The following is a 24,720-nucleotide window of genomic DNA, read 5'->3' as shown; positions in this document are numbered from 1 at the left end:
GGACACTCACATCCTTACACTCTGTACCTATTTCAGAAGCCCATAAAGAACTTCAGACTTTCTTGTCACTGAGTTTTCAATCTGCCTGAGTCCAATCTCACAGAAATGACTTCCACTGATAATGGGTTACAGCTGCATACACCCAAGCTTTTTGTTGGATCAGAAAGCATTAAGTTCACAATGCGTAGGAGAGGATATAGTTCAGGTAAATTTAGAATCCCATGTGCCTAGTATTCTCTACATGGCCGTGGAAAATGCCCTATCCAGTATCTATATTTGCCACATGAACCTGTTCAGGGTCACAGAACCTTTCTTGGCAGACAATGCCTGACATAGGGCCTTCTCTCACCCTGGGTCTCACTCAAAATTGGCAGGGTATTGGTTTCTCAACACACAGGTCTGAGTGGCACTCAAGTACAATACACCTTGCTTTTAATATCCAAAAAGTCCCACTGAACATATTTAGGCCTCTGATTTGGTGATATGTAGTTCAAGGTGCAGTAATTTGCCTAGAACCAACAATCCTACATGTTCCTCAGAAACGTCACTGATGTGTGTCAGGCCCCTGAATTTTTATGGGGTTTCTCTTCCACCTCCTGGCACACATTTGTATTAGCATGACATCTGAGATTCTTGCTTCTTTCTGCTCAAAATGCTCAGCATGATGTTAATAATGGTATCCTGTGAGATATCCACATGGTCGAGGATGCTGTGGATAATATTATGACAACACAGGAGAGTTCACATAACTCGGAGGTTTACTGATGTCTCTGCCAGGTAAACGCAAACTGCTTTTGGTAATCCACACTAACTGATATAAGGAAAAGCATCTGTCACCTGTAGACCACACAACAGGGACTGTGTTCATTTGCTCTAGCAAACATACGACACCAGGAGAAGTTACTGTGATTGAAGTCACCACTTGAGTAACTTTACAATGATTCCCAGGCATTCAACCAATGAATCTGTCTCTTATACCGGCCAAACAAGCAAAGGTATCAAACAATCTCAGGTAAGTGTACCTGTTTCAATAGCTTCAGAACTTCAGCTCGATCCAATTCCATTCGTCTTAATCTAATATTATTAGATATTAAACAAGGATGTGATAGGAATCAACAGCCTGCAGTGTTTCAGTTTTTAATGATAACACTAATCTTTACAATCTCCACAGGGAGGTGTTATATAACTTCCTTCTTAAATGTTTGTTTATTTTTGAGAGAGAGAGAGAGTCAGAGCGTGAGCAGGGGCATTTATTTTTGAGAAAGGGAGACACAGAATCTGAAGCAGGCCCCAGGCTCTGAGCTGTCAGCGCAGAGCCAGACGTGGGGCTCAAACACACACTGTGAGATCATGACCTGAACCGGAGTCGGACGCTTAACCAACTCAGCCACCCAGATGCCCCGGGGTTATGTAACTTTTGATTTACCATTTTAGTGGATTTACCACTAAGGTGAGTGGAAATGGATTTCTACTCACTCTGTTAAGTAGATCACCATGCTACTTCTAGCCTCTAGAAATTATTGTGAACTCAGACCTAATGTCCATTCTGCATTTTCCTCCAAGGACACAGTCATCCTACTATACGACCACAGGTCCTCCCTTGGGGTGACATAGACTCCTCTTCAGTCGAGGGACTCCAGGTCTGTAAACTGGCTTAAGTGTGGGAACATGAGACACCATAACCTGTTACCATGGCAACTGAAGTCAAGTTTCTGCTCACCAGGTCTAGAGGTTCCCCAGTAATGTAAACCCCACAATTCTCATTGAAATCTGAGAGTCCATTTCAGTGTCAGTATTTGATGGTTTCCTATCTCACATTTAGGTTTTTCATCCATTTTGAATTTATTTTTGTGTATGGTGTAAGGAAGTGGTCCAGTTTCATTCTTTTGCATGTTGCTGTCCAATTTTCCTAGCACCATTTGTTGAAGAGACTGTCTTTTTCCCATTGTATATTCATTCCTCCTTTGTCAAAGATTAATTGACCGTATATATAGTTGTGGGTCCATTTCTGGGCTTTCTATTCTGTTCCATTGATCTGTGTGTCTGTTTTTTGTGTCAAAACCATACTGTCTTCATGACTACAGCTTTGTAATATAGCTTAAAGCAAAAGTGAATATTATTATCCTCTCTCTGTATCCATGCCCATTTTATATAGCCCCAGTAGATGTTCTCCAACAGCCAGACATGTGAATATAGAACAGCAAGCTCTCAACCAACTGACCAGAGTACTGTAGCTACATGAGTACTCTGAGACGAGATCAGCTAAGCCTGGCCCAGAACAGCAGCAAAGGACCCTAGACTCATGAGCAAAAATAAAGCATCATTGCTTTAAGCTATTAAGGTTTGGGTGGGTTGTTATACAGCAAAAATTAATTGATATCAGAGCACTTCTAGTCTTGGGAACTATTATTATCAGTCAGGGTACAATCAGGAAAATCTGGGTATTTCAAATGGGGGATTTTGAGAACTGGTTACACAGGTGATAGAATTGCTAAGGAGCTAGATGGGATAGTGAGGAAACTGAGAAGCTGCGGCCATCCCAAGAGCCAGAAGGGCACAGGAAGGTGGTGGTACCAAAGGCCAGAAGCCAGGGTCATCAGTGGGGGCTGGAACCCACTGCAACCACGAAGGGCACAGCTATCTGGTGGGAGGTGCAGTCACAAAGTAGACTTTAACTTTGGCTTTACACTTTTTCTTTAAGCTCACTAGTGCCATTAAATACAGCCATTTCACCTGCTTGTTGAGCAAGTTAACATTTAACTTATTTCATTAAATAAGTTAATGTATGTGCATAGTTCAGTGTCTGGTGCATAAGTGTTATAAGGCATCATTATCATATATTTTTATGGCAAAAACTATCATTGCCCCCAAGCCTTTGCCTTTGATGAGCACCTCATTCAATGAGAGCCCAGGGACAATGTAACTGTTTACTGCTATATTACACAGACTGCCAGAAACCTATCTCTGAATACTAACGTGGTGTTTTTATTTTTTTAATTGACTTTAGACCCAAACAAGGCCTGAAAACAAATTCTAGATTCCCCCTATTTCCCTGAGTGTAGTTGCCTACAAACCAACCCTCTCTTTGGTACTAAAACCTGATTCTAATTCATCTAAACAGAGAAAGAATTTATGAAATGGCATGTTGGGTAAGAAAATTGAACCCTCAAATCTTAGTAGTCTTAACACAAAAACAAGTTTCTCACTCACCCTACATTTCCAGTGAGGGTGGGAACCAGGAAGTCTCCTCCATATTGTCACTTGGGGACCCAGAACGATGGAGGGTCCATTATCTATGACATTCCTAGTCACAATGTCAGGGGAAGACACTAGAGAATCATGCAGGGGCTTTTCAGTGCCTCAGCCTGGACTTAAACCATGCCCTGGGCTAGAAGATAGAGTCTTCTCTGCAAAAGAAGGGAGAACCAGATAGTGTTGACCAGCAACAACGTTTACCACAGAAACAGTGCCCAGTCCTTAGCCAATAGCTGCTAATATAAAGGGGCAAAGGGAGGGAATACACAAACAAGATCCTGCCACAGGGGTAGTCTGTTTGAATACCAATCCTGATCCCATCACTCATTATCTCCCTGCTGATCTCCATACCCTTGAAAACATCTTCCAGAACATTAGTCCTTGATTCTATTACAAATAATTTCAAATTGTACCCCCCTAAGGTTCAAAATCCCAGGTAAGAGAATCTGATTAGCATGCCAGGTAGTTTAGGTCATGTGCCCATGGTTTAGTTGCAAAGGGCAGGAAGAGGAAATTTCTGCCTCTTTCAGCTTTCACACTTGGCAGAAGGATGCTGTTGCTTCTTGAATTTAAGATTCCCTGTAAATAAGGGGTGTTCAGGTTTCTGGGCAGCCCAAACAAAAATGTGCCCTGTATCGTTTCAATGATTTGCATATTTACAAATTTTATATAAACAGATTTATACAGTATGTGCCCCTTTTTGGCCTGGCTTCTTTCACAGTATCATTATGCAAAGGTCCATTTAAGTTGTTGCACATATCAGTGCTGAGTACTATTCCATTGTAAGGACATGCCACATTTGCTTATCCATTCACCTGTTGATGAACATTTGTAGTCTCTACCTTTTGGCTACTGCCAAGAAAGCTACCAAGAGCAGTCATGAACAGCTTTTTCTGGACATGTGCTTCTATTTCTCTTGGGTAAATGTCTAGGAGTGGAATTGCTGGATTGTCTGCTAAGTGTGTGCTTGAACTGTTAAGAAACTGCCAAACTCTTTTCCAAGATGGTTGTGCCATTTTACATTCCCACCAACCATGGATGAGAGCTCCAATTTTCCAATTGTCATAATGCTTGGTATGACCAGTTTTCTTAATTTTAGCCATTCTAATAGGTATGTGGTGGTATATTATTGTGGTTTTAATTTCCATTTGCCTGAAGACTAATATGATTTTTTCATATACTTATTTGCCTTCCGAATGCGTTTTGTTTTGCAAAATGTCTGCTCAAATACTTTGCCATTTTTTAATGTATTTCTTGCAATCTGAAGTTTCCTCTTCATTGTCGTAACTGTTTCTGCTCCTGTTTTCTACTATACATTTTATTGTTTTAGATTTTACATTTAGGTCAGTCATCCATTTGGGGTTAATTTTTATACCTGGTGCAAAGTACTGATCAAAGTTTGTTTTGTTTTGTTTTTTCTTTTGTTTGTTTTGGTTTTTTTTTTTCTGCATATGGATATCCAATTGTCCTAGACCCATTTTTTTAAAGACTATCCATTCACTACTGAATTATCTTTTCTTATTTGTCAAAAATCAATCATCCATATATGTGTAGATCTATTTCTAGACTCCTGAGTTTGTCCCAATGATCTGTATGTCTATCTTAAACCATATGGTATTAATTACTGTATCTTTAGATCTAAAATTATGCCAAAATAGAAAGCTTATTAAAAAATGCAAAACGATAGAGACCTAACAGAAAATGAACAAAAGCTACGGTCAGTTTACAGAGAAGGAATTACAATGGCTCTTAAACGTGCAAGAAGATTCTCAACATCAGCCATAATAAAACAAACACAAATTAAGGCTGCACTAAGATACAATTCACACCCTCAAATTTTCAAATACCAAAAACTTTAACAACACACTTTATATTGATAAGGATGTACGAAAATGGGTACTTTTACCCACTGGTGGCATGAGTTAAATTGGAACGACCCCTGTGGAAAACAATTTGGCAACATTTACTCATTTGCTAAATGGGTATAGCCTTTGACCCAGCAAGTCTGTTTCTAGAAATTTATCCTGCAATAGAGTTCAATAAGTGTTCACAGATCATGTTCAACTATTTCCACTGTGGCATTTCTTATAATGGCAAAGATAATAAACAATCAAAATGTCCAGCAATAGAGAACTGGTTACATAAATGATAAAGTCCTATAATAAACCACATTTCACTAGCAAAAGAATAAGATGTATGAAATGTAATGGAATGACCTTCAAAATATACTGATAAGTGAGATATTCAAAGTGCTGAAGAATTATTTTAGGATGCTGCCATTTGTGTGAAAAGGAAACCTATACACATTAAAAAATATATATGCCCTTATAGGTGCAGAATAGTTATGGAATATAAAACTGAACAGTGGCTGTCCTTGGGGATGAGATAATGGAGTCAGTGCTGAGGGAGAAGATAAGCATTATATAACTTGTCCTCTGTTTGAATTTTTTTGCTGTGTGTGTGTGTGTGTGTGTGTCTTTTTCAATTAGAAAATCTATTTTAAAAGAAGTGTATACTAGGGGTGCCTGGGTGGCTCAGTCGGTTAAGCATCTGACTTTGGTTCAGGTCTGATCTCACGGTTCGTGAGTTCGAGCTCCGCATCGGGCTCTGTGCTGACAGCTCAGAGCCTGGAGCCTGCTTCCAATTCTGTGTCTCCCTCTCTCTCTGTGCCTCTCCCACTCATGCTCTGTCTCTCTCAAAAATAGACGCTAAAGTTAAAAAAAAAAAAAGAAGTATATTCTAAAGGTATGCCATCTTAAAACAAGAGTGATTATCTCAGGAGAGGGTGATTATATTTGATTATCATTTTCTTCTTTATGCTTTTAAGCACTTAACCAATTTTATAACATGAAAATGTGCTATTTCTATAATCAGAAAACTAAGTACTCTTAAAACATTCTAGAAAAGGGTAAGAAGGGATTAACTTTACCTAATTGGACAATGGCTAAAAGAGGATGAAGAAAAAGATGGTGTACTTTTTTTTTGGTCATTCATTTACACATATATACACACAGCACACAATTCAAAATATATTTCTGCAAGTAAAAATCAGACATCAAGAAAGGTAAGGAAAGGGTGCCTGGCTGCTTCAGTCGGTAGAGCATGCAACTTTTTTTTTTTAATAATTTTTTAAAAATGTTTATTTAGTTTTTGAGAGAGAAAGAGAGCACATGTGCAAGTGGGGGAGGGGAAGAAAGAGAGGGAGACACAGAATCCGAAGCAGGCTCCAGGCTCCAAGTTGTCAGCACAGAGCCTGACAGCTGCAAGATCATGACCTGACCCAAAGTTGGACGCTTAACCAACTGAGCCACCCAGGCACCCCAAGCATGCAACTCTTGATCTCAGGGTTGTAAGTTGGAGCCCCACACTGGGTGTAGAGATTATTTAAAAATAAAATCTTTAAGGTGTGTCTAGGTGGCTCAGTTGGTTAAATGCCTGACTCTTGATTTTGGCTCAGGTTTTGATCTCACAGTTGGTGAGACTGAGTCCCACATTGGGCTCCATGTTAGTACGGAGCTGCTTGGGATTCTCTCTCTCTCCCCCTTCTCTCTGCCTCTCCCTCTCTCTCCCAAAATAAAGAAACTAAATTTAAGAAAGAAAGAAAGAAAGAAAGAAAGAAAGAAAGAAAGAAAGAAAGAAAGGAAAAAAGGTAGGTAAGGAAGTACAACAAAAGAAACTAAAAGCAAACCATCTTTTAAAATCCTTTTTCAAATGGGACAAAGTTCTACCATCTGGTAGCAATGCGAACTTGCAACCACATGTATCATTATGACAGTATCATTGTGACTTTTGAACGCTTTCATCATCAAAAGAGTCTGGTGACATCACCATTAGCAAAAGATTCAAACACCAGGAGAGTATTTTACAATATCTGATTTTTTTTATGAAGACCCAAAAATATGACGATTGGGAAACATCCTAGGACTTCTAACATCACGAAAACTAATGGTAAGGCTCTTAGGAAGAAACTATGAAAGGTTGGGTGATCTGGTAAAATCATACGTAGGGGTCATCCCCAAACCTTGGCCTTGAAAGTATATTGTGCAAAATAGATGACACTTCAATATGGGGCTCAAAGTCCCGACCCCAAGGTCAAGAGTCACATGCTCCACCAACTGAACCAGCCAGGTGCCCCATGGGTAAACAAAAATCCTATTTAACACCTTAACAGAAGCTCAGTGCATTGGCTAGAGCCAAATATTCCATGTTAGTGCTTAATGCCTTTAATTTAGATTTTTAATCACTGTTTACAAGAATATACCTTTCAGAGAGCTCGTATATATTTTTAGTTTACTTGACCTATAGTCTTTGAGTAAATTATTAGTCTCAATACCTTTGTGAGGAAAAACTATATAAAAATCAACTTTGGAGGTAGAATGTATTCCAATACATAAAAACATCTTCATAAGGACCTCATTTTCCTGTCACAGAAGCACAAATGAAATAGAATGAGAGTTTTCTTGAATTTCCTTATTCAGGGTGATAAAGAAATACAAAAGGAACATCACACTGTACCTAATCTAAAAAGTATCAGTTGGCATACTAAAAGAGATCTTTGCAAGCACTTCACACAAAACTTAGGTTCCCTAAATCTGCCTTCTTCCTTAGGCCAAGCATTCTAGACTCAGCCAAATTTCCATAAATTAATTTTATAATTAATTAGTTATTAGAAGATGGCAAGGAAGTTGTTTCTTACTTTCCAAAAAACTCCTTTTCTTCTCTTTTTTTTTTTTTCTAGGAGAGAATGAATTCTAAGTGGAAAATGCTGTTATTAACTTCATTTGCTTTATTGCTGATGTTGATTAAGCATTGCTCCCGGTAAATATACAAGATTGATGAGTCATCATCTTTCATGATTGGCAGAGTTGACCTAAAATGCTGAGTTTTGTCCAAAAAAGGTTAATAAACACTCCCTAAATTAATCAGAGAGTATCTCCTCTTTGAGGAACTGATTAAATTATAAATATATTAATTCTTTCATTTTTCAACATTCAACAAATATTTATTGAGTACCTTTTTGGTGCCAGGTCCCGTCCTAGGTGCTGGGAACTTATGCAGTTTCACATTCCAGGTCGAGAAGATGGACGATAAGCAAAGAAATCTATAATACAATGTTAGGAACTTTGTATTGGTTTTAATGTTTATTTTTGAGATAGAGAGACAGAGCATGAGTGGGGGAGAGACAGAGAGAGAGAGGGAGACAGAATCTGAAGCAGGCTCCAGGCTCTGAGCTGTCAGCCCAGAGCCCAACGTGGGGCGGAACCCATGAACCACGAGATCATGACCTGAACCGAAGTCAGACTCTCAACTGACTGAGCCACCGACGCACCCCAGGAGCTTTGTATTTTATATAATAAGGCTACGAAGAAAGAAATAAAGCAAGATAAGAGAACAGAGAGTGTTGGGGGACTATTTTAGATACATCTTAAGCTATGACAATAGGAACATGACTCAAAGAAAACTGCTATCGAAATATAACTGTACTGGAGAACAAATCTGTTAACCTGCTAAAGTTCTCTTATAGAAAAATTCAAATTCTGACCTCCTCTATGCCTTCCTCATCTTTATGGTCTTTTTTTTTTCAACGTTTATTTATTTTGGGGACAGAGAGAGACAGAGCATGAACGGGGGAGGGGCAGAGAGAGAGGGAGACACAGAATCGGAAACAGGCTCCAGGCTCTGAGCCATCAGCCCAGAGCCCGACGCGGGGCTCGAACTCACGGACCGCGAGATCGTGACCTGGCTGAAGTCGGACACTTAACCGACTGCGCCACCCAGGCGCCCCTTTATGGTCTTTTTAAATAAGCAATGCAATGTTACCGAATGCTATTTGAAAATCAGCTATATTGTGGGAGCTAATGTCTTTAAAAATTAACCGTATTGTTTTGGTATCATGTTCTACATGTTATTTGTCCTCCTAGGGTGTTATGCCTTAATAGAAAGGTCTGTCTTAGTCAAAAAGGAGATAATAGACCAGAAGCTCATTGCAGGCCCGGATTCCAGAACTGGAATGTCCCATCAGAACCAGATGCTATGCATTCCAGAACTGTAGCATTATGCCTGGCATGTAGTAGGTGTTTAGTAATCACTTGGCTAACAAATGAGTAAATGAATGGAACTGAATTCTAGATTTTTTGTTATTCCAATTGCAATAGGCGTTTGTTCAAGTTTAACACTAAAATGTCTCTTTTTATTTATGTGAAGAATAAAGAACCACCTAGAGAAGATAGATCTCTGCTGGTAAGAATCTGTTCTATAAATATTCTACAAACTATATTGAGGGCAAACTGGCTGGAGTCGAGTGAGTTCTAATGGTAATGGCAATCGGAAGGCACATAAAACTGAATTCTCCGGAGACAACCACTGACAAATTTCTTGGGTATCAGATCAGAAATAATCGGTGCATGTGCATATATACATGTATGTGAGTTTGTATGGACATGCATATGTGCACATCTCCAAATTTTGCTCCTTCAACACATTTACCTGCTTATACCAGATAAATTTTAGACATTTGCTATATTTGAAGTACCTCTGTCCAGGGTATTTTTCTTTAGATTGACAGCCATCTGTGGTCCACCACATTTTCTACCATTGACCATTGTATAGGACCCAAAAAATTATTAAAACCAAACCTCAAAAAAAAAAAAAAAAAAAAAAAACCTGTTCTTAAAAGGTCTCCTTTTGTCACTATACATGTTTAGTGCAGTTAGGCATGGAAAATTTGGATTTTGAAAGAGTATGAGTCTTGAGCAATCCTATATTAAAATATCTTTGGTTAAAAACACCTCCGAAATGTCAAGATGGGATGCACTTTCAAGGTCATTTTTTAATATTTGATTTTGAAATAATTACAGATTCATAGGAAGTTGCAAAGATAGTACAAAGAGGTCACATGTACCTTTCACTCAATTTCCCCCAGAGTTACATCTTACGTAACTGTCATGCAATATCAAAATAGGAAATTGATGCTGGGACAATGTATGGATATAATTGTATAACATTTTATCACATGTGTAGATTTGTAGATCACCAAGGTAATCGAGATACAAAATGATTCCATCACCACAAAGATCTCCTCTGAGCTACCATTTATACGCACCTCAACCTCCTCTCCTCAACCCTTCTAATCACTAGTACCGTTAATCTATTTTTATCTTTACAATTTTGTCATTTTGAGAATGTTTTGTAAATGGAATCATACAGTGTATGATCTATTGAGATGAGCTTTTTTCACTCAGGATAATGCTCTTGAGATCCAACCACCTTGTAGTGTATTTCAATAAATCACTCCTTTTTTATTGCTGTGTAGTATTCTGTAAAGGGATGTACCAAAGTTTGCTTAACCCTTCACCTACTGGGGGACATTTTGGGTGACGATTCTTTTCTTCCAGCACCTGAAAAATATTTTTCCACTTCCTTTTGGGTCCATAGTTTCTAATTAAAAAAATCCATTTCATTCAAATTATTTTTCCCCTCTAGGTGAATCATTTCTTTCTGCTTGTTTTCAAGATTCTTTTCACCTTTAGCTTTCAGAATATTGGCTATCATGTGCCTTAGCATGGATTCTTTTTTAAGTACGCTTCACACCCAGCATGGAGTGCAACATGGGGCTTAAACTCATGACCCTGAGATCAAGACCTGACCTAAGGTCAAGAGTCAGATACTTCACTGACTGAGCCATTCAGGCACCCCAGCATGGATTTTTTTATTTTAGGTTTATCCTGTTTGGGGTTCATTCAGCTTCTTGAATCTGTATGTTTACGTCTTTTGCCAAATTTGGGGGCATGTTCAGCCATATTTTTAATTGTTTTTCAGCCCCATTCTCTTTCTTTCCTTCTGGGGTTCCAATTACATGAATGTTAGATCTTTGGTTTTTGTTCCATGTGTCCCCGAGGCTTGTTCTTTTTTTTTTTTTTTCCAATTTTTTCTGTTATTCAGATTGAGCGATTTCTGTTATTCAGTCTGCAAGTTCACTGATTCTTTCTCCATCCTCTCCATTCTGCTGTGAAGACTATTTATTGAGTTTTTATTTCAGTGTTATATTTTTAAGTTCTAAAATTTCCATTTGGTTCTTCTTTATATCTTCCATATCTTTAATAAGACTTTCTATTTCTTTACTGTGACTTCCTATTTTTTCATACATTTCAAGTGTTTGTAATAGCTCATTGAACACTGCCTTTGTCAGATATCCTTGTTAGACAATTCTAATATCTGTGTTATCATGGCATCTGTAGATTATCCTTTCTCATTCAAGTTGAGATCTTTTCTTCGACAATTTGGGGGTATTATGAGACTGGATCTTATTTAAATCTTGTGTTTTCATAGGCATCCTCTAACACGGTGCTAGCTGGGAAATAGGGTGGCACCCCTGCATTACTGTCGGTTGAGGGATGAAATTTTAGGTTCTTGACTCTGCCTCCCTTGAAACCCAGTGGGGAGGCACTCCTTGTTACTAATGAGCAGGGATGGGAGTTTGGGATCCCCATGTGCTCTCCACTGATACAACCACAGGGGGATTGAGTAGTGGTGACTGTTTTAATACCCACTAATCCCCTCTAACTCCACACCAGTGAGGAAGGAAGGGAATCCCCATGATGGCCTGGTGAGAGTACACGTCTAGGCTCCCTACTTGGCCTTTGCTGGAGGGATGGAAATAGAGCCACGGATTTTCCTGTGGTATTGGGTTGGAGAACAGTGAGTAGTGTCTACAGATTCTTTGCCTTGCTAGGATGCCCTATTCCTGGCCCTTTGGCTATTAAGAGCAGCTTTTTCTCAGGGCTCTTTTTTTGTCTGTACCCATTGGCATTTCTGAGTCGCACCTAATCTGAGATACATGTGGCAGAAAACCCAGGAAACCCACTGCCATGTCGATCCTTGAGTCCCAGGGCACCTACCTGATCTGCTTTCTTCTCTTTGCCTTTCACTCTTTTGTTTACTTCACATATAATGTCCTGGGTTTTTAGCTATACTTAGTGGTAGGATAGGGAAACTGAGTACCTAGTCCATCTTTCTGGAAGTACAAATCACTTAAAGTTATTCTTATTTTACAAAATATCCCCAACTTATGAAAGAGAAGCCCCCTTATAACCTTGTTAATTAAATAGTTAACTTAAAAGCACAACAAAAACTTAGGTGGGTCCTATTTTTAAACGAAAATCAAAGACAAACATCTAGACCCCCTACTCCAACCCCTTTATTTTAACATGTAATAAAGTGTCTATCACATAGTAAGCTACTAATACTTGATAAATGAATTACATAAATCTGTATTTTTGTCTGAATACACATTATTTTTCCTGCTTTGTTAATTTTTAAAATATATCCCCCACTCAAGAACCATACTGTTCCCTGCCTTCCCACCTTTGGCTATGACCTCTTCACCCCACATCTCTTTCCTGAAATAACCCTTATCCTTCCAGACCCAGTTTACATATTTCATCTCCAAGTAGCTTCCCTTAACCCCACATTTAGGTTGGATGCCCCATCTATATGCTCCCATGGAGACCTGTGTTTTCCTATTAGTAGTTACCACTCTGCACTATAATCATCTATTTAATGTTGTCTCTTCAGCTAGTCTATTGGCTTTTAGAGGGCAGGAACTGATCTAAATGTTCACAGTTCTACAACCAGCATCAAACAGTGCCTGCCGTGTTACAGGGACACAATAATTATTTGCTGAGTAAATGGATTACTCTTAACTTGACTTTCTCTTTGTACCCAGGGAAAATGAAAAAGAACTTCGGCTCTCAGACTGGTTTAATCCCAAGTAAGAAAGAATATTCTACACAAACACACTCTAATGATAACAACAACAACAACTCAATTTCAATGGGGGAGGATTTTTTTCCATCATCAAATTGTACCTATCCTGGGAGCTTTCCAGGCGTTGGCAGTTTTTAGTTTAAAGTCTTTTATATATAAACCTAGTGTCTATTTATCTAGAATCAGGCAATTGAGGGTCATAATGAGAAAACTGTTATCTAGTTTAATGTTCCTGGTTTTATTAGGAGAAAGAAAAAAATCTTTTTAGTAACAGCCCAAAAATGCCATTAATGACTCCTCTTGATTTTGGCATTAATACTTGGGGGAAAATCTCATTCTTTTTTTTTTTTTTTTTCTTTTTTGAGGTGGGGGAGGGGCAGAGGGAGAGGGAAAGAGAGAATCTTTATTTTTTTTTAAATTTTTTATGTTTATTTATTTTTGAGAGAGAGGGAGAGACAGAGCGTGAGCAGGGGAGGGGCAGAGAGGGAGACACAGAATCCGAAGCCGGCTCCAGGCTCTGAACTGTCAGCACAGAGCCCGACGCGTGGCTCAAACTCACGAACCGTGAGATCCTGACCTGAGCCGAAGCAGACGCTCAGCTGACTGAGCCACCCAGGCGCTCCAGGGAAAGAGAGAATCTTAAGCAAGCTCCACACCCAGTGTAGAATCCAACACAGAGCGTGACACAGGGCTCAATCCCACAACCCTGGAATCATGACCTGAGCCAAAATCAGGAATTGAATGCTTAACCTAACCAACTAAGCTACCCAGGTGCCCCAGAGAATCTTATAATGGCTATCTAGTATTCTATTTAATGGCTACATACCATAATTTATTTAGTCAGTTCCCTATTGGTTTTGAACCATTTGCAGTTTGAAGGCTATTGTAAATAATGTTTTGATGAATATCTTTGTACATATATTTTTGTACACTCTTGTGTGAACTTACCCATACGATAAATTCCTATTGTAGCATCATTAGATTAAGAGATATAGACATTTTAGGAGCACTTGGGTGGCTTAGTTGGGTAAGCATCCAACTGTTGATTTCTGCTCAGGTCGTGATTTCACAGTTTGTGATTCAAGCCCCCTAGTAGGCTCTGCACGGATAGTGTGGAACCTGCTTGGGATTCTCTCTCTCCCTCTTTCTCTGCCTCACTCTCTCCCACCTCCCCTCCCCTCTCTATCTCTCAAAATAAATAAATAAGCTTAAAAAAAAGATTTAAAAATTTTTAAAAATGAGATACAGACATTTTAAATTTTTACTCAGGTTGCTAAATTGCCTTTTAATAATTATACCATTTATTTTCTAATCTATAGTGGGTGAATGTTAATTTTATTTGTTTTATAAATTTCCATTTTATTTTAGTTGTATCATTTTTTTATTGGCAAAACTATTAGTTAAAATATCTCAATTCAATTTGCACTTCCATAATTATTGTTCAATTTGATCATCTTTTATATGTGTTATTTATATTTCATCTTCTGTGAATTCCTTTTTCATATTTATATTTTTTTAAATAACCTTAAGTGCACACAATTAGATTAATAACAATCTTTGTGGGGTGCCTGGGTGGCTCAGTTGGTTGGGCATCCAACTTCAGCTCAGGTCATGATCTCACAGGTTCATGAGTTTGAGCCCCGCATGAGACTCTGTGCTGAGAGCTCAGAGCCTGGAGTCTGTTTCAGATTCTGTGTCTCCCTCTCTCTCTGTCCCTCCCTGGCTTGTGCTCTGTCTCTTTCTGTCTCAAAAATAAACATTTTTTTAATAATAATTTTTTTTAATTTTAATAAAAAATTTAAATAATAATCTTTGCTACATGACTCACTCTCATCATTAGGTTTTTCAAAACCCAGTCGTTATTTATTTGTGTGCTTTCTCACTTATTTCTGTTTTCTTTTAAGTTTATTTATTTTGAGAAAAACAGAGCAAGCAGGGGAGGGGCAGAGAGAGAGAGGGAGAGAGAGAAAACCAAGCAGGCTCCACACTGTCAGCACAGAGCCCGCCTCGGGGCTCAAACTCAGGAACCATGAGATCATGCCCTGAGCCGAAACCAAGAGTCAGATGCTTAACTGACTGAGCCACCCAGGGGCCTCTCTTGCTTATTTTTAATGAAACAAAACCTCAACATTCAATAACTTCAACATCCAGCTATCCACCTCTGTCTTTCCTAGGACCCCCATTCTGTCTCCTCACCCTCTAGCCTTGAAACAACCTCCATCCCAAATCCTGCTTCATCATCCCCTTGCTTTCTCTTGTTTTAATATAAGTGTATATCTTCCATTTGTATTCTGGAACAAGTATATTTTAAAATTATAGCTGTTTGTAATTTTTTATAGAAGATATAATACCACGTGTAATCTCCAGGGACTCATTTTGACCCTTAATATTAGATTGCTAAGATTCATCCAAATTGCATATGACCGTCATTCATTTTGATGGCGGCGTTACAGTTAACTGTAGAAATATACCACAGTTTGCTCATCCCCTGCCTTATCAGTGGGCACTTGGACTGCGTCTAGGTTTTTGTTATTTTGAGCCTTAAGAGGTAACACTCTTGTAAGAGGCCTTTCCAAAGAATGTGTTTACGATAGGAAAAAAAAATACGTAGATAAAAGAGCTGCCCGATTCTATCTCTGACCTCATCTTCAACCATTGTGTCCCTCACCCACTCCTCCAATCATACTGGCTCCTTGTTGTTCCTCAGAAACACCAAGCAAGCTCTCACCTCGGGACTTCGCACCTTCTGTGCTCTCTGCACGGACTGCTTACCCTCCAAGCAGCCAAATGGCTCATTCTCCCACTCCCTTCAAACGCTGTTTTATCAGTGAAGTCTTCTCTAGCTACTCCCTTTCTCCCCTACCTAGATTTATTGTTCTCAGTTGCTCTCCCCAACATCTGACATACTGTATATTTGCTTGCTTATTCATTTACTATCTGCCTTTCCCACAAGAGTGTGCCTAGAAAAAAAAAAAAAGCCTAGATACAGTAGGGGTTCGATATTTGTAGAATAGATAAATACATGAGATCTTATGTCTAACTGAAGTGATAGCACCTTCATAACAATGCAAAAGTAGTGGTAGAAGGCATTGCACTTTATTATTAAGCATCATATTGGCCTTTTAGTTTAAAATGAAATGACCTCTGCATTATGGAGATATGAGGGAAGAAGCTCATTTTTGGTTCTTATTAAGTACAAAAAACTATAAGCTTAAAGTAAATATGTGGGAATAAATGTCTCAGAATAGCCAAGAAAGTGTGAAAAAATAAGAAAGTTAAAAGGATTTTGCCTAGGGGCACCTGAGTGGCTCAGTTGGCTAAATGTCCAACTCTTGATTTCAGCCAAGGTCACGATCTCATGATCATGAGATCGAGCCCCACACTGGGCTCCACACTGGGGGTGGAGTCTGCTTAAGATTCTCTTTCCCCCTCTGCCCTACCCTGCTCATGCTCTGTCTCTCATGCTCTCTCTCTCTCTCAAAAATAAAATTTTTAAAAGAGAGGGTTTTGCCTTAAATAGTCAAACATATTTTGACATCATTGTGATCAAATCACCATGGAATAGATCAAAGGAGTAGTAAATCCAGAATTAGGTCACAGTATGTATCAAAGTTGATATATAACAAAAATGGCATCTTAAAAATCAGTGAGGAAAGGACAGATTAGTTCATAAATTATACTGACACTATTGGTGATCTAAGTGGGGGCAAAATGGGGCATTAATCCTATGGCATAAAGATAAATTCCTGATAGAGTACAGATTTAAGTGTAAAAAATAAAGCAATAAAAAAAAATCTTGCTAGAAAATCAATAAGACAGAGGCGCCTGAGTGGCTCAGTCGGTTAAGCGTCCGACTTCGGCTCAGGTCATGATCTCGCGGTCCATGAGTTCGAGCCCCGCGTTGGGCTCTGTGCTGACTGCTCAGAGCCTGGAGCCTGTTTCAGATTCTGTGTCTCCCTCTCTCTCTGACCCTCCCCCATTCATGCTCTGTCTCTCTCTGTCTCAAAAATAAATAAACATTAAAAAAAATTAAAAAAAAAAAAGAAAATCAATAAGACAACATGTAAAGTCTAGGTAAGAAGGAAATCCTCTTAATCCATGCTGAAAACCTACCAGCTATTTAAAAAGATGTATTTCACTATATACAAATTTTAAACTTTTATTTGGTTTAAAAACAAATTAACAATTCAATAGAAAAACATGAAACTCACATTAGAGGTAGCCAACGTGTGTAAGAAAAGATACTCAAGTTCACTAGAAATTAGAGAAATGTAAAATAATGTAGTAATGAGCTACTGGAATCTTTTTAAAGCCATAATCTAATAGTATAGGGAAAATGCTGGAGGGAAGGTGAAGTATTTCAGCCTTTTAAAAAATAATTGGGTAGGGGCGCCTGGGTGGCGCAGTCGGTTAAGCGTCCGACTTCAGCCAGGTCACGATCTCGCGGTCCGTGAGTTCGAGCCCCGCGTCAGGCTCTGGGCTGATGGCTCAGAGCCTGGAGCCTGTTTCCGATTCTGTGTCTCCCTCTCTCTCTGCCCCTCCCCCGTTCATGCTCTGTCTCTCTCTGTCCCAAAAATAAATAAACGTTGAAAAAAAAAATTAAAAAAAAAATAATTGGGTAAAAACTATGAAAGATGAACACATGAGGTTTCTGGGTGGCTCAGTCAGTTAAGTGTCTGACTCTTGATTTCGGCTCAGGTCATGATCTTGCACTTTGTGAGCTAGAGCTCCACATCAGGCTCTGCCACTGCGGAGCCTGCTTGGGATTCTCTCTCTCTCCCTTTCTTTCTGCCCCTCCCCTGCTCACACGTGTGCACGCATGTGCTTGCACTCTCTCTTTAAAAAAAATTTTTTTAAATGAACATACATATACAGCAATCCTATTCCTGGGACTAGCCATTAAAAATAACAGCAACAGGGGTGCCTGGGTGGCGCAGTCGGTTAAGCGTCCGACTTCAGCCAGGTCACGATCTCGCGGTCCGTGAGTTCGAGCCCCGCGTCAGGCTCTGGGCTGATGGCTCAGAGCCTGGAGCCTGTTTCCGATTCTGTGTCTCCCTCTCTCTCTGCCCCTCCCCCGTTCATGCTCTGTCTCTCTCTGTCCCAAAAATAAATAAACGTTGAAAAAAAATTAAAAAAAAAAAAAATAACAGCAACAAGGGGAGCGTGGGTGGCTCAGTCGGTTGAGCATCCAACTTCAGCTCAGGTCATGATCCTATGGTTCGTGGGTTCAAGCCCCACATTGGGCTCTGTGCTGACAGCTCAGAGCCTGCAGCCCGCTTCTGATTCTGTGTCTCCCTCTCTGCACCTCCCCTTCCCATGCTCTGTCTCTCTCTCTCTCTCTCTCTCTCTCTCTCTCAAGAATAAATAAACATTAAAAAAATGTTTTTAAAAGATAATAGCAACAATACCTAAGGACATAAGATTAAGGTTTGTTGCATCAGTTTTTATAATGACAGAAATTCCGGGAATAAAATGTATACACCTAGTCATAAGAAAATGGCTAAACAAACTGTCTACACCTTGGAATATTATGCAGCCATTACAAAGAGTGAATAAGAACTAGTCCAGATAACCTGGAAGGATTTCCACAAGGTTGTGATGAGCAGAGACACAAGCTGCAGGAAAGTATGTGTTATCTCATCATAATAAACAAGATTTAAAAAAAATTTACTTACTTATTTTTGAAAGAGGGAAAGAGAGAATGCGTGCATGAGCGAGGGAGGGGCAGAGAGAGGGGAAAGAGAGAACCCCAAGCAGGCTCCATGCTGTTAGCCCAGAGCCTGACACTGGGCTCGATCTCACCAACCGTGAGATTATGACCTGAGCCAAAATCACGAATTGGACGCTCAACCTACTGAGCCACCCAGGCGCTCCAAAATAAACAAGATTTTTAAAGCCTGCATATGTGTGTGTACTTATGTATGTGTGCATATTGTACACATGTTATCTATACAATTGGATGTGAATATGGAGGGAAAAAGAAAAGAGCACGGATGAGGCTGCAAATATGGCAGGCCAGCAGCTAGGAAGAGGAAAGTGGAAAGCTACATGACGTGGGCAGGGGTAGATGTGGGAAACATACACCCTGGAAATGCTCTAGTACTCTCGTGGTTCTGTCTGCTTATGGTATATTTATCTCTGCTATATCACTTTAGCTTCTTACACTTTTTAGACTCATGCACAGTTCCTTAAAACTGTATATAGGTCAATATAGCCTCGATTTACAGGAAGAGTCCCCACCCTCTCTCTCCAGATCTATTTTTCGAACAAATTATAACCTCCCATATTACTGTCATGAATCCCATCTCAGCAAATCTTAGGAACACCTCTAGCATTGAAATCACTTCTAATTCAGTGTAGCACCTACTCTCTTTTTATTACAAATGTGGGTATCTTAGCCCATATATATGATTTCCCTCCTTCATTAGTATACTTCTTTGTAAGTCACACCTATGATAGTCTACAGTACTATGACACTTGTGCATACTATCTGTGTACCTTCCTTCTGCAAATTTTCATTGTAAGCAATATACTTATGAGCAGGTCATTTTGTATCCTGTTGAACACCCTCTGCTTGGGCATGGTGAGGTATTTTCTAAGCTCCTCAGATACTGAATCTATCAGGGTATGAGAGAAACAACTCAACTAAGATGAAGTAACTTTAGTGAAGGAATGGTTGGCAGAGATTGGAACAAGGTTAAGAGACCCAACAAAGGACATGGAAGCATCCAGAGGCTTCAACAGTAAGAAGCTCTTATCACCCTTGGCCCAAAGGGACAAGGGAAGGGATGGTGCTCCTGGAGACCAGAGATTTCTGGAACCATGAAAGAGCTGCCCAACAGAAGCTGTAGCTGCATATGGACACAGCCACTGGCAAGATCTCAACAAAGCTGGGAGACAAAAGAGGAAAAGAGACAACTTGTTTTCCTGCCCTCTTATCTTACGTGGGTACTTCCCATTAGCAGAACCCACTGCAAGCCACAGGGCAGGGAACATTGGGTGATCAGTCTGCTCCCAAGGCAGGCCAGGTAGAGAAGGCTAAGGATGGACAGGGGAATTGTAAATGGAGAATAACTAACACAATCCACCTTTTTGACTTAGATGGAGAAGCTCATGTTCCCCAAACACGAGAAACAAAGTCACATCAGCTAGCGGGTATCATCGAGGTGATGGAAATCTAGCTATATTCCCACTTGAAACCTAGATCGTAACATCTGCCATCTCTAGTATTCTTCATGTAAGGTGGCAAAGGGGAGAAAATAATTAACATAGCAGATCATGACTACAGTCCTACCTCTGTAGCTGTTCAGGAGGCTGGCAATAAAAGGAGGCAGTTAATAATCACCATTCCATGGTTTCTTTATCCTCTACTAATCCCTTTGATGGTCAGAGTTTCTATTCGATAGGGTTACTCAAACCTCCATCCCTGGAGAGTCTGGTTCCCTCAGTGGTCTGACCTTATTGAGTTGCCCCAATTTCCCACGACCATTATTACTGGAAATGAGGTAGCTGGGGGCACTCCCAGAGAATCCTTTGCATTCCATATGAAGCCCTGCTTGCCATCCTTGTATAACCGCATCTTCCTATCTTCTCGGTGATGAAGATCAGTCATGCCAACCAGTACAGTAATGCCATTTTCTGCCTGTTGGCTCAGCAGCATGGGGAACCATCAGTTTCACAGAACCATGACCTTCTCCCTAGAGCAAAGACTCCTCCCTTGGGAACTGAGAACTCTAAACACACTGGACCCAAAGTCACAACAATAGCAAGCAAACATTCTATAAGTGAATTATTGGATGTCATCGTGAGCAGGGACATCCTCACATCCACCTTGTTTTGTGAACTGTGCATTCTAGCTTTGGAAGGTACAGTATCTCACACTGCTCATTGAGTCAAAGCGGGAATGGCGAACTACTACAGAAAAGTACCTCGGCCTTTTCAGGGACTTATCTCGGAACTAACACTGAAAATGAGATTTCCCTGGCTAGTCCACTTTCTACCAGGCCAGGTGCCTCAACACAGGGAGGCACACAGACCAGAGAACTTTGTGGAAGTGGCCAACTGCCACACTACTCTCACCGTGAAACGGGTAGCTTAGACAGAGGCAAAGTTATGTGTGATACGAAGGCAACTAATAAGATATTCTGCAAGTCAACAAAGCTGGCAGACTTGTAGGCATGAACAGCAAATCCCTACCCAGAACATAAAACGTTCCCCTGAGGGAAAAGTGTTGCCCCTTTCTTTATGGGGTCTAATATAATCAACCAGCCATCATTTGGCTGGCTGGTTCCCATGGGAAATGGTGTCACCCTGTGGGCTCCAATTGGCCCCTGCTGTTGGCAAGCTGGGTGCTCAGCACTGGCTCTAGCTTGGTCTTAGCAATGGGATGTCCATGTCACTGAGGCCGTGCATAATCCCCATTGGACTCCAAGTAGCTGGGGCCACTTTATACAGAGACACTAAGTCAGTCACAAGGGAGACCGGGCAAGGTGTCTGACTGACACCCAGAGGGCAGATTATCTTATCCCCTTGATTGCTGAGCATGTCCTTTGCAGAGAATGCCCCCTGGGCAGCATTTACCTTCCAGGTAAAGAGTTTCGTACCTGTAAGAGAAACCTAATGACTCTAAAGCTCTTCTACTCCTTCCTCTTCTGTTTTATCAAATAATTTCTAAACACAAGTTTTTAACTGCCTTCTGCTTTCAGAGACTTTTCCTTTCGTTCTAATAGCAAATCTTTCATCTTCAGACCCTTTCCCATTCTCAAATAGATACTGATTAGCCTCTGTGATGTGCCTAATTTATAAGCATCATCACTGTGATAAGGGTACATCTGTCCAATATTAAAGTGGAGTCTGAGACTTTTGAGTCAAATACAAGTGTATGGCCATAAATTCTGAGTATAAGAAGGGTTTAAAAGTAAATGTATAAAAAAAACCCAAATAAATGTGTAAGTTTGAAAAATCCTTAAAATAGTAAAAGGGGGTACTTTTCAAGAATTTTGTTATTATTATTAATGTACTATTAAGGGTTGCCAAATTCTACCCTTGTCCGGGTCTAGATTTGTAATTAAAACCTGTAATTACCAAAAGCAAAATGGCTTCACACTTTGAGTTCAATTCCTTCCAAAATGAAGGCCTTAAGTTGCTTGATTTTTATTTTTATTAAAAATTAAAAAAAAAAAACTTTAACATTTATTTATTTTTGAGAGAGAGAGAGAGAGAGCATGAGCAGGGGAGGGGCAGAGAGAGAGCGAGATACAGAATGTGAAGCAGGATCCAGGCTCTGAGCTGTCAGCACAGAGCCTGATGTGGGTCTCGAACCCACAAACCATGAGATCATGACCTGAGCTGAAGTCGAAAGCTTAACCTACTGAGCCACCCAGGCACCCTGGCCTTAATTTGCTTAAATAGTTTAATGTCCTCCCTCCAACCAAACTGTTTATTATTACTTTTGTTTCTTTATTTTGTTTTTTGGGGGGTTGTTTATTACTCCTAATTCTGCTTCTGCTGTTATTTTGTTATTATTAGAAGCAAATGTAATATCACCTCCCTTTTTGGACTAATCTTATTTTCTTCCAGGTTGCACTGATGGGCCTTCCGCATTAGGAAGGGTAGAAAGAAGGTACTCTAGGAAAAGAAAAAGGAAGAGAAAGATGAGAAAGGGGTAAAAAGAAAGGAAGACATAAGCAGACAGTAGTGCTTTTTGTTTTAGGCAATAATCAGAGAAATGTTCAGACAATGAGCTGTCGGTTTAAGCTATAGTCAGAGCTCAAGGAAAAAAATCCCTGGGCTCAAAAGGCAAGGTTTTTTTGTGATCTCTACACCCAACATGGGGCTCAAACCTACAACTCCATGCTCTACTGACTGAGCTGGCCATGCGCCCCTCAAAAGGCAGTTTGGTATAATGACCAAAGCACAGATTCGGAAAGCCGACTGGCTGATTATGAATCCTGATTCTGCCATTTATTAGCTGTGTGACACTAAGTAATTTACTCAACCAATCTGCGCCCAAGTTTCTTCATAATGAAAAATAGAGATAATGATGGAATTTATATTATAGGACATTGCAAGGATTAAATAAATAGTGTAAAGCACTTAATCACCATGCCTGGCACATAGTTAAGTACTTTATAATGATTGGCTACTATCACTTGGAGAACAACATTTGCTGTCCTAATAAGTGGTACTCTCTTAATCGTTTTTCTTGTTTGTTCAACAGAAAACGTCCTGATGTGAAAACGACAACTGATTGGTTTGCGCCGATCATCTGGGAAGGAACTTACAACAGACAAGTCCTGGAAAAGTATTACAAAAGGCTGAACATTACCATAGGCTTGGCTGTATTTGCTACTGGAAAGTAGGTGCTACTAACATTCATCCTTTTTTATTTTGGAAACATATGGATAAGCACCCGTGAACTCTCTACATCCAAACAGCCACTCATAATTAACCCTAATCATGATTTCTGGCTGGTCTGCATAATTATTTGTAGTGGTTATTTTCTCCAGCCATGGCTGCTTTCTTAACACGACTTGGAATCTTTCTATTAATATCCATTTAGCTCACTTTTCCTTTCTTCTCAATAAATTTTATGGCTTTTCTCAGCCCCCGCTCCCCAACCTCACTATACCCTCTTTCGCTAACCAACACAGTTAAGCTCTAAATGCAATTTCTACCCACCTACCTACTGGTAGTTCTTTAGCAACAATGTTCTCCTGCATGTTTAAGTGACATGTCTTCTCCTGATGAGTTTTAGCAAAGTGAATGTTTGGTCTTCCGTGTTTCACAGGTTTGTGGATCAGTACCTGGAACAGTTCCTCCAGTCTGCTAATAAGCACTTCATGATTGGCTACAATGTTATCTTTTACATCTTGATGGATGACTTCTCCAAACTACCTCCCATAGAGTTGGGGCCCCTTCGAACATTTAAACTATGTACTGTACTCAAACAACATGTGTGGAAAGACTTCAATTACATATACATGAAAAACTTGGATATGTACATCATAGAACATATCCAACATGAAGTCGACTTTCTCTTCAGTATGACTGTAAACCAGATCTTCAAGAGTGACTTTGGGGTGGAAACCCTGGGCGAGTCTGTAGCTCAACTCCATGCATGGTGGTATTTTAGACATGCAGAAAATTTCCCCTATGAGAGAAGACCTAAATCAGCAGCTTTCATCCCTTTTGGAGAGGGAGATTTCTATTACCAGAGTGCAGTTTTTGGTGGCACACCCCGTGAGGTTTTAGCCTTCATTAAAGAATATCAAAAAGGAGTTACCAGTGACAACAGAAATGGACTCAAGAGCATATATGAACATTATTTAAACAAATATTTGTTTATCAATAAACCCACTAAGTTGTTATCACCAGAATACAATTGGGATCCAAATTTTAGAACTCCCCCACAAATTAAACATGTGAAGATAGCATGGCATTCAAAGAGCATTTGATGGTTGTATCATTAGGTTTATGGATTAATAAGTGAATCACAATAATTCCTCAACTATGAAACATTAAACATCTCCGTGTTTTTGGAAACTTACAAAAATGTGCAATCTTCCAAAATAAATTGTTTTTCTCCTTGCAGTTTTAAACCATCTAAATCTACCTAAATTGGAGTAAGAATAAATGGATGTTAATTTAATATTAATGCACAGTGGTGTTATTAGCTACATATTATAAATAATGTGGAAA

At 39.7% G+C, this 24,720-nt stretch overlaps 1 protein-coding gene and 1 long non-coding RNA gene across 4 annotated transcripts in view; one reads left to right on the top strand and one right to left on the bottom strand.

The window, feature by feature from the left end:
• LOC123593678 overlaps positions 1-24,720 on the bottom strand; it is a 69,123-nt gene that overhangs the window by 36,268 nt on the left and 8,135 nt on the right. Inside the window, exon 3 of one of the 2 annotated variants that reach the window (XR_006710439.1) lies at positions 8,269-8,356. The exons of the other annotated variant lie outside the window; for it this stretch is intronic. This is a non-coding gene — a long non-coding RNA (uncharacterized LOC123593678). The remainder of the gene's footprint in view (positions 1-8,268; positions 8,357-24,720) is intronic. 2 annotated transcript variants of the gene reach the window in all.
• Positions 345-24,676, top strand: LOC123593675 (glycosyltransferase 6 domain-containing protein 1-like). Of its 2 annotated transcripts, none has more exons than XM_045469954.1 (6): positions 345-1,012; positions 7,994-8,073; positions 9,460-9,495; positions 12,980-13,024; positions 23,240-23,377; positions 23,810-24,676. In XM_045469954.1, the coding sequence occupies exons 1-6, from the start codon at positions 938-940 to the stop codon at positions 24,474-24,476; spliced, it is 1,041 nt and encodes a 346-aa protein (XP_045325910.1). In that variant the 5' UTR covers positions 345-937; the 3' UTR covers positions 24,477-24,676. The 2 variants fall into 2 exon arrangements, with proteins under 2 accessions (XP_045325910.1, XP_045325911.1); XM_045469955.1 differs by lacking the exon at positions 345-1,012 and adding an exon at positions 6,948-7,203.

Source organism: Leopardus geoffroyi, chromosome D4, assembly GCF_018350155.1.
Source record: "Leopardus geoffroyi isolate Oge1 chromosome D4, O.geoffroyi_Oge1_pat1.0, whole genome shotgun sequence".
Classification (NCBI taxonomy): domain Eukaryota; kingdom Metazoa; phylum Chordata; class Mammalia; order Carnivora; family Felidae; genus Leopardus; species Leopardus geoffroyi.
The sequence above is the reverse complement of the archived record's forward strand: the minus strand, read 5'-3'. Positions and strand labels throughout refer to the sequence as shown.

Excerpts from the sequence above, each read along its gene's own strand:
- LOC123593675 (XM_045469954.1), top strand. The coding sequence starts at position 938 with ATGATTCCCAGGCATTCAACCAATGAATCTGTCTCTTATACCGGCCAA. Across the intron at positions 8,074-9,459 it reads TTGATTAAGCATTGCTCCCG|AATAAAGAACCACCTAGAGA; the intron begins GTAAATATACAA and ends ATTTATGTGAAG. Across the intron at positions 13,025-23,239 it reads TCAGACTGGTTTAATCCCAA|AAAACGTCCTGATGTGAAAA; the intron begins GTAAGAAAGAAT and ends TTTGTTCAACAG.